We start from the raw sequence: 10,883 nt of genomic DNA on the forward strand, positions 1-10,883 counted from the left end.
ATATCTTAATTTAAGATCTTCAATGTGACTAATGGTCTCAAGGGAGATTATTGAATAATATTGGAATATCTTAATTAAAGTTTTGTTATACATTCTAAATAATTTGCAATTCAAGGAAAACCTGCAGTTGCATCTTGCCAGTGTATTTTAGTAGTGAATTAATGTCAAACTTACCGTATCTAATGGACTGCGAGCAATCATTGCCTCCAAAGCCGAATCTACATCTACAAGTCTGAGTAGCTTCGTGACAATTTCCTTGCTCGGCGTCAGAGGAACAGTTCCCTGAAAGAAACACAATAAAAACACTCGTCCGGATTTCTGGCAACAAGTTATTTGTAAAAGAATAATAATTGCATTAATCGGTATTTTACCTGGACATGTCTCTCTATCACACGCTTTTCCCATCCAACCTTCATAACAAGTGCAGACGGAATTTTCACAGGACCCATGACCTGAAAACATACAATTATTAACTACGTTTGCATTTTTTTAATGAAACTAATTCAAAATGACATAATTCAGAAATATAATGACATTATGTAATGTATGTATTGATTATGTTAGGTTTTTGTTCTTTCATTGTGCATTTTGTAATATAAATAATATAGATATACATAAATTAATTGTATACATAAATATGTAGTGTTTAAAACTGTCTGAATATTTTGTCAATTATCTCTGTTTATTAAGTTAGTTTTATTTTTTTATTCTCAAATGTAAAATGTATATTTTTTAAAGTATATTGTTAAGTGTCTTCGGCACGGGTAACCCCAGTGAGGTCACATTATTTTTATTATTATAGTTTGTAAGAGAAAAAGTATGCATAAGTAAATAAATAAATAAATACATGCATGTGTGTGTTTCATTAATATTGTAGTTTAAAAAAATAGTTTTGCATATTTCAACAATGTTTTGAGTATGTCCAAATGTTTGCAGACAGGCTGGATTGGAATGGCTGGACAGGAAATTGGAAAATTGTTTTCAGCCTAGTAGGTGAATTAGTTCAGCCGGATGAATCTCACCAGCATGATAAAGATTTCAGCTCTTTTACCACACAAGTCGACAGATGGAAGAGTTGATGAAATGTGGATGTTTAAACATAGGCACAATGGTAAAGAGTAAAGTGGCCACTTAAACCAGCCAACGACAGGTCATAAGCCCTGTAAATGCCTAGACTTCCATATTCCCTTCACAAAAACGTTTTCCTTCTCTGTTGCAAAAATGTAGATTTATGCATATTTGTTTATATTATTTTGTACACTTGCCAAACACAAAAGCCCAACTCTTTTTTGGAAAGTTACCTGAATTGTTTTTTTTTTCTGTACGTATATTAAATATTTTTATTTTTTTAAAAACATAAAAATTAAAGGTACAAATGTTCATTAAAATAGTAACATATCCCAAACTCCATGAGACTAAATGTTTGTTAAATATCAAAATGAAGTGAAAAGTTTTAAAAAACAAAAACATACCTAAACCAAGGTTAATTTTACGCAGTTGAAACTAATTTTTCAAGCAAACATTTTCCTTCGGCAGGTATAAATATTTTAATGCAGAACAGTTTGACCAAGGTTTAAGCTGGGAATAATTAAAACTTTTTTTCTGGAATTGGGTTCCTCATAACTGAGAGTCATGATAATAAAGATAAAGACTAGATAAATAATAATAATTTAAAACCACACTTACTTTGCATATAAATTTTACAATGTGAAAAAATTACAATATGATTTATGTACATATTTACATTAAAGTGAATTACTGTGTATGCTCAGAGCATCACATATGTAATTTTAATAAAGATAAGGTCAGTTCTAAATAGGTAGAGTATTACATTTCAGTAATATTATCTGTGGACGCTGAGTTCATGATATAATATATAAGGCATCTCTTGTCAGGAAACGGAATGCATAAATTAGTGTCATAAATAAAATTATAATGAAAAATACAGGAGTTAAAACTATGCATCAATATTTATTTATTTAATGCACAAAATACACAATTTTATCATAGAGCACGTTTATTTTTTTTTACGTCCCGGCTTGTTAGAAAATTCCGTGTTAAGTCGGGACTCTTCTATATATAAATCAAAAACACTTATTAACATATTAAGCAATATACAAAATAATCAAAACAATATACAAAATAATAATAGAAAAATATTAATGCAAAAAATTTATACATGTCAAAAAATGGAATGCAGAAAAGTTATATAATTATACATGGCAACATGTTATTAATAATTTATAGTTATTTTATAATTCAATTCGGTAATTAATTGATAGTAAAAATAAATACAAAATAATACAATAAAGTAGTTTTTTAGTTAAATAGTGGATTTATTTTAAAATATATTATTAAATTCAACTTTGTTTCCTGGAATACGTGATTTTTTATTTCTTTATTTAACATGTTAAAGATAATTTTAAATTGTACGTTCAGGATTTATTGCCAAATGGCAACTTTTTCCAACCAACTGATGATGATGATTTCACTAAATAGAGGTATTATTATTTAATTTAACTTTTTTTTATTTTTGTTTTGTTGCTCAAAAAACTTTTATTTTTTTAAGTACTAATGTTGTATTAATTTTTTTATTATTATTATTTAGTTATTCTCAACTTTACTGTGTTATATTTATATTTAGTACATAAGATTTTCTCATGGTTATTGCTATCTTTATTTAGAAATGTTATGTTTCTTTTTAACTTTTTGTATTATGTGTTGACTAAATTGTTTAGTTTTAATTACTTTATTATTTCATACTATGTACTACATGATTATTGTGCACTGCTGTGATTATTTCTGTAAATTATTATTTTTTTGTAAAAGGTTCTTTGAACCGTTGATGTATAAATAAATAATAATAGTAAACTATCTACATATATGGTAGAATATGTAATTTAATAAACATAATAATAAAGTTAAAATATATATTTACAAATAAATATGCATCACAAAGATGATATACATATATGCGTATATGGATAATAATGAATAATAATAACATCACTCAATATAGTATGACAGTAAAAAAATCTTATTCTTCCTTGTTATGCTGCCATCATAAGCAAAAAGGCAGCTATTTGCAAAAGTCATATTTAAAGTGTATAATGATCGATAGATCGATCAAAACCATTAGGACTGTCAACGCGACAAGGCAAAGATAAAAGTTTATAAAAAGAGGAAGACTTTGAAGATTTTTTAGCTATAACAGATGATCGAAATACGCTACATTTGGTGTTGCAACGCAGTGCCCTATACACCACCGGGTGCAGAAAGGAGAATTATCAAGATCATGAGTTATATTGAATTATTATCAACATATTACAACAGAGATGAAGAACATTTTAGAGAAGGTAAAGCATCTACAGGGCTAATGACTTGCCATTGACTGGTTTAAGTGGCCACTTTACATACTGTGTAACATTCACCATTCTGCCCATATTTGAACATCTATATTCCTTCAATTATTTCATCTGTCGATGTTTGTGAAGTGTGAGCTAAAACCTTTATTTATGCGGGTGAGATTCATCTGATTGAATTATTTCACCTACATACTAGGCAACGCCTGAAAATGTTATTTTTTCAATTTCTATACTTCTACATGGACCAGGTGGATTTACCAACAATATTTTAAGTTTGTACAAATTTTTGTAGACAAGGACTGGATTGGACTCCCTGGGGAGCGGTTAATATTAACATATTACAACAGAGACGAAGAATATTTTAGAGAAGAGAATATAGTAGCCAAGTAGTAGTGATTAAAATGATGTAGGAATGTGAAAATAATAACAGAGTGTATTGATTAAATAAAATTTTACAATATAACATCAGACCATGTTGCTAAGGCACTTAGCTTGAAGCTATTTTCAAGTCCGTTTTAAGATTGGTTTCATAAAATAATTGCTGTATTTTGTCATTTAGTTGACATATTCACACACAAATGCATATTTTTGTACAACAACCAATATTCAAAGGTTAATCGAATTACCTGAGCAGTTGAGACTGGAGTATTTGCTGGGACAGGCATTAATGGCGTAAGAGATATTAAAGCCTGACATGTTGTACGCATCGTCAGAGAAAAAGTGCAGCAATGCTGAACCAGAGTGCGTCATAATCTCGGGAATACTTTGCACTGCATACCCATCTTTGTACATCAGACCGCTGTAAAATATAAAAACATACGATTTTAATTTTAGAAATTATCTAACACATACATATGCTTAAGTAATGGGCCTGGAAGCGGAGTGTAATGCTCTGGTCAAAAAGCACGGGTCAACAGCATGCAAAAGAACTGCTGATCCTCGCAAAGGTTTGCTTTCGACCTGATGAAACTAATCCGAAACCAAGTGAGGATTATCACAATAGCCCTACAGGGCACTGCAGATTGAATATACACCTCACTGGAACAAATCTCTTTGAAACCGGATGTAGAGTCTGCAGTGCAAATGATGAAACACTATAGTTACAAAGGAACTAGGCAGAGCGGATAGAACGCCATATCACTCCATCTTTTCATACAGACATACCTCATGGGTGGTCAAAGTTTTAACCACTAAGGGTGACCTGCTTTTAAAAATGTTAGGTATAATACTTTTGTGTAATATAAGAGCAAAGAAAATATTCTGTAAAAAATTATAAGGTATTATAGTAATTAAAAATATAAAAAAACATAAAAATATTCCGTATTATTAAAGGGCAACAAAATATATCATAGAAAAAAAGAGTTAATATCTTTAGTTTGAATCCAGGATAGTGCGTGTTTTTTTAAAAGAAGGAAAATTTGGGATCAATGTATCAGTAAAAAAAGAAAAAAAAATTTTTGGGCCTATAAAATATGCATGTCTCTGTGCTAGCCTCGTTTTACAATGTGATATTTCTAGCACACGACTCCCGGAAAGGTTTATATGTAATTAGTAATTATTATTTAAAGGTGTTTTTACACATAAATATTAAAATTTCCCTGGACTGGCATCTATTATTTTTAAATGAACAAGATAATAACAAAGATAAAACTATATCTTTCTGCCTGTGATAAGAAGCAACATAATGACAATTAAAATTAATTTATGAGCGCAATATTTGTATTCTGCAGAATGTTTATAAACAAATGGAGTGATAATGCATTTTTAAGAATGAATAATCAATGAATTCATAAAAACTTTACGAGTCTTCATCTCAATTACTGGGGTCAGATGAACAAACATCCAAGCTTAAATTTATCGATTAAACATATTTCTGTAGAATTACGTATCATTTAGAACAATGCACAAAGCTTCGCTTCATGAACCCATTTAGAAATGACCGCATAAAGAAAATCATATGATAATGCAATCATAATACAGTACATAGGTATTCTAATAATTCTGTACTATAGTCCTTAAAATATAGCTTGATTAGAATAACGGCTGTCAAACTAATTTCATTAGTGATGGGAAATTACTGATCACTGATCAAATCGATTTTATCAGTTTTTTCATGCAATCACGAAACTATGTTTCTGAAAATTGATATAAAAACGCAAAAGCAAGCCTATTATAATGTGTTTAACACAATTATTCACCAAAAAATAAGACATTTATACTTTTTTCATGAACAGCATCAAATGAATTATTTTTTATTCGATCCATTTACATCAATCAATTTGTCCCATCTCTAACGTTTTTGAAAAATGATGTAACCTTGTAAGAACGTCGTTAATAATTAGGTTTTAGTTTTTTTTCAGTTTTAAAGCTGATTTTATATATTTATGTTGATTTATGTGTCAAGCATTGTATTAAAGAAATAAATTAACACGCCAGACACGAATGATTTTTCGTTTGTCAATATAAATAACTCCTTGGACATCACTACAAAGTTATGTCGCCATTTTTTCAGACGAATGCCATTCTAATCAAGCTATATTTTAACTAACTTTTAAAGTGACACGATCAATCACAGTGTGTTTTTGTGAAGGCGTATTTTTGTAACAATTTTAATTAAAAAATTTTGAGTGAAAATATTTTTCCACAATATTCATATTGATTTTGAAATTACAATTAATTTCTCTAAATCCATTTTACATATTTATACCGGTATTTGTAGTATGTGATATTTCCCTATTTTTGTTTTATTTTTTTTTGATAATATTTTTATGTGTCCCCCATAGAGTATACTAAATGCCTATGTGAATCATACACCTGTATATTACATACCTGAACACAGCTAATAGTGGGGAGTCCACACTATCTCCATCGTACACGTAGAGATGGTCCCACCCACACTCCGTAGCAAACTCTTCTATGTGCAGCCTCACGGTACTGTTGGGCCCCCCGGCGTCTATTAACCAGCTACATTTTACTCCTATAGAGTAGTTTCCTGGACCATCGTGAATATACCCGTGTGGCTCCACCAGTCTAGAAAGAAAAAGCCCATGAGTAATAGTTCATAGTCACAAAATGCGCAGCTCAAAAAATGTATATATTCCAAAATTTCACTATGGTAAGTTTGGTTAAAAGTGTTTTGAGAATGTCTCCTGAACCCTTTATGATAAACTGTCCAGTAAAATTAAAGAAAATATTTTTTTCAATTCCTTAACATGACTCTTAATGGCTTATACTTAAACCAGTCAACTGAACTGACAGTTATATTTAAAAGTATTTGATCAATATATTTTTTTTATTAATAACAAATTAAAATACAATATTACAACTAAATACAATTTTTTACATTAATCAAATACATATATTTACATCAAGGTTTCCCATTATGTAAAAGAAATAAATAGTTCTTGTGTACATAATGGAGAGTGACGTCTTACAATAGATTATTTTATTTTAATCAATAATATTTTTAGAATAACATAAATAAATTACAAAAAAGATATTAACGATGTTTTCAATAAAGAAGAATTATAGATGTAATTTTTTACTTCTTTCTTAAATATATTGTATTCCTGACTGTACTTTTTATTATCTTTGTTCATTTCATTAAAGAAAAATATTCCTCTGTAAGTATAATGATGTTGTGCAGTAGTTGTTTTTAATATTTATAGGAGGTATAATTTGTTCTTTCAATATATCATGTACTTATATGTACTGTCTTTTTTGGGGATCCTGCATAGGTTGGATTTGTGCTGACATTTCAGCTACCATTGCAAGAGCGATCTTCAGGGAAAACTATGTGTTGTGTAGAAAAAAATATGTGTTTATGGACTAGTAATTTTTACTGTGTCACAGTCGGCAGTAGGTATATTCAGTGTCTTTTTTGTTGTATGTAGTACCAAGAACCATGTTGATTTTAATTTAAGCCTGTCATTTTTGTTTATGTTATTTGGGTGGCTGTGTATTTCAATTGCCTCTTTTATTATTTGTGCACTGTACTTTCTGGGTTCATGCAGAATCTATGATTCGAAGGCGAATAGATGACCTGTTTCTTTTAAGTGTTTCGCTATAGCTGATTTTTCAGGGTGCTCTTCACGAAAGTCAACAGATGGAAGAGTTGAGGAAATGTGGATGTTTAAACGTAGGTAGAGTGGCGAATGTTGCACGGAGTGTAAAAAGGCCACTATCAATTAAAACAATTAGTAATGAGAAAATGTTCAAAATGGCAATAAAAAATGGATAGTGGAGCTAGGTAGAAGTAAAATGGATTGTCTCATTCGCCCAAACCAATATTGAATCAACCTCCACAAATGTATAGCTTATGTTATGTTTTTGTTCTTTCATTGTGCGTTTTATAATATAAATATACATAAATTAATTATAAACATATAGTGTTTAAAACTGTCTGAACATTTTGTTAATTATTTCTGTTTATTGAGTTAGTCTTCTTTGTTTATTCTCAAATGTAAAAATATTTTTAAAAAAGTATATTGTTAAGTGTCTTCGGCACGGGTAACCCCAGTGAGGTCACCTTATTTTTATTATTATTTATAGTTAATAGAATAAATATGAAATATGAAACCAGCCAATGTTAGGTCATAAGCCCTGTAAATGCCTAGGCTTCTTTATTTCCTTCACAAAAATGTTTTCTCTTCCTGTTGCAACAAATTTAGAAAAATGTATGTTCACGAAAACATGATTTGTTTACAAAACATATTTTTATTCAATTTTTCCTGTATTTCACTGCTGGCTTGTCCCTTTTAAGGTCCCAATAATAGTTGCAAGCATGTTTTCGTTCCATTTTCCCTTGTAAGGCGATTCAATATGCTTGATATGTGGGTGAAATCTCTCAACACATGGTAAACACAGATATTTGGGGCCCAAACCTTATCCTGATTTTGACTGACACACGGCTGTGTGGCATTTTAATCTTAAACAATATAGTTTACATAGTTTAAGTGGTTCACAAATTTGGTTAGTGTGATATTTGTAATAATAGAGAATACATATTCACTTAAATAACAGTGAAAAATTAACAAAATGTTTGTCATTCCGAAGCAAGCTTAAAACTCTGCAATAACTCATTGTCAGGAAATCACAAATTGTCTGATTATTGCACGAAATCAGATTTATCAAGACCAATATGATATTGGGTAAATAAAAAGAATGGTTACAGCATATTTTTTTTTAAATGGGTACAAACATTAGAAATTCTAAAAAATAAATTTGAGGCGAGATATGATAGTTTGGGAGTAAAACATAAAATTACAAAAAAAGAATTGGTGATAGAGAAATTCTGGTGGCAAATTTGGATTTATCAAACAAAATGACCTAAGAATTAGCAATAATAGTTCATGTAACAAAATCATTGTCGATCAGTGTAATCAATGTGTGTAAGTGTTAGGCAATTTCATACTTTTAACTAAAATAAACAACATCAATAAGCAGGAATTAATATTTTATTACTGATGTTTAGTGAAAGTTTGAAATAAGAAGTCAGCTAATGGTAAAAACATTAGAAAAACAGTATAATATTATGTTTAGTGTAATTAGCAGATAATTTCATTTTGAGTTTTATAATTCAATTCCTAACTCAACTTTCGTGTCGCAATACGTTTGAAAACACAATATAAAATTATGCATGAGGCAAATGGTCCAGTGATCTAGGGCACTAAATGAGTGCATATCTTCTTCTTCTTAGTTTCTTTTTGGCTTTTTTCACCCCTAACTGTGGTGTTCTAGCCAGTGTCAGGTTTAAAATGGACTTATTTTAATATTTACATATGTGTTAGTACTATACATACAAGTAAGTATGTTAATATTTAATATTACATACACTTTACATAATATATAACTTATTTACAACTTAATACCATTTATAAATACATATTTACATAAAAATTTTAATATATGTTTATTGGGTGGGGACAAGAGAGTTAAAATATTAATAGGGAATGGAACGCTGATTTTGGAGAGGTCGGATAGGAACTCAGGATAACAATCATTTATGGGGCATCCAAAGAAAACATGAGTTAGATCTTCCCACTCAAGCTGACATTCGCACATGGCAGAGTCCCGGACATGGATTTTAAACAAATGAGAACTATTACAACAATGATGAGTGCATATCAAACATATTTAAATATCTAAAATCTGCTATTATTCAACACAAAGTAAGTATATTTTAAGTCATGTAAATATTCATCCAGGTGCATTATTTATTAAAAACACATAACAAGTGTTTCTTAGAAAACGACTAGAATATAAACATCGCTTGTCATGTCAAGAAGCAGACACCATGTTTACATTTTGCATGTGGAACAACAGTCATAATAACACTTAATGAAATGAAAGTCAGTGTGTTGTCTTAACAACTGATACAACAATAGACAGTAAATTGAGTTCTCGTATGTTACATTATACAATTAAGAAGATACGCAGCGAAATCAATTTGTAAACTTGACATTCAAAAATGAATCTGACAGATTCGTGGGTCACTGAACTGACTTATCAAACAATGGCGGTAAAATAATAAATTATAGTTATATCCCCCGCTAATTTCTCTCGGAAAGAAAGACTAGACTTACCTGATCTTTCCTCCGCAGTACTGACACTCGGATCCCTGCCAACCTTCGTTGCATATACATGTTTCATTTTTACACACCCCATTTGTACAAGTCTGGTCGCTACATTTGCCAGACACCTGCTCTAGGCAGAATAACACAAATAACAATAGCACTGAACACAGAAACGGCGGCAGCCACGAGTATTTTCGGCGGTACTTTGATTTGAAAAGGAATAAAAACATTTGTAGGGATTCTACCATTTTGGAAAGAACATTTTCCGAAGTCGAAGAACGACAGCTGCTCGGCCCGCAACGTTGTTCGCTTCGTTGTTCACAACGGTACAGCCGTGACGTATACTCGGTCGGTAAAGATGACAACAACTCCCCAATGTTTATTTCTACTCAAGCAATGCGCAAAATTTCTAAATTTAGTTGTTATAATTATCGCTAGATGACTCTACGCTGATGTTGAATCTACATAAAATATTATTGAAAATTAAATATAATATTCTTGCATTATATTATAAAGATAATAGAGCTCGTTATCCTCGTTGTATCAGTCCGTATCATTCTTGATTTTATAATAAAACGTTTTATTTATTTAAGTATATCCACCGATTTATCTAACAGTAAAGTTTTTAGAAATAAATATACGACATAATATGAAACTCCTTACTTGTTAGTACCTATCTTACACGTATCGCTTTATATATTTACATAAAATGAATTCAAACATACATTTAACAAACATATTAGTTTATCCCCTGACCGCCAAAACGTAAAAAACCGAAAAAATTGCTAAATTGCGGCAAAATTGCAGTAAAGTTCTTGTTTCCAATCAAAATGCGTAACATATTTGTATTGTAATTGCAGCGTATTAGGAGTTTACATTTTTTTTATTTATCAATAAAACATATGATACATGAACAAGGTATTATACTCTCAGTGGTGTTATT

General features: G+C 30.1%; 1 protein-coding gene across 1 annotated transcript; it reads right to left on the minus strand.

Moving 5' to 3' along the window:
- Positions 1-174: 174 nt before the first annotated feature.
- On the minus strand, positions 175-10,268 carry LOC148279101 (attractin-like protein 1; the record flags this gene model as incomplete). The annotated part of the gene is made up of 5 exons (XM_088230446.1): positions 9,950-10,268; positions 6,195-6,395; positions 3,992-4,164; positions 372-452; positions 175-282 (listed from the first exon to the last, which is right to left on the minus strand). Coding segments are annotated over exons 1-5 (802 nt in total), but the record flags the coding sequence as incomplete, so codon positions are not given.
- Positions 10,269-10,883: the final 615 nt, after the last annotated feature.

Source organism: Micrasema longulum, unplaced genomic scaffold (genome assembly GCF_059751315.1).
Source record: "Micrasema longulum isolate JH-2025_06_02 unplaced genomic scaffold, ASM5975131v1 h1tg000767l, whole genome shotgun sequence".
NCBI classification, from domain to species: Eukaryota; Metazoa; Arthropoda; class Insecta; order Trichoptera; family Brachycentridae; genus Micrasema; species Micrasema longulum.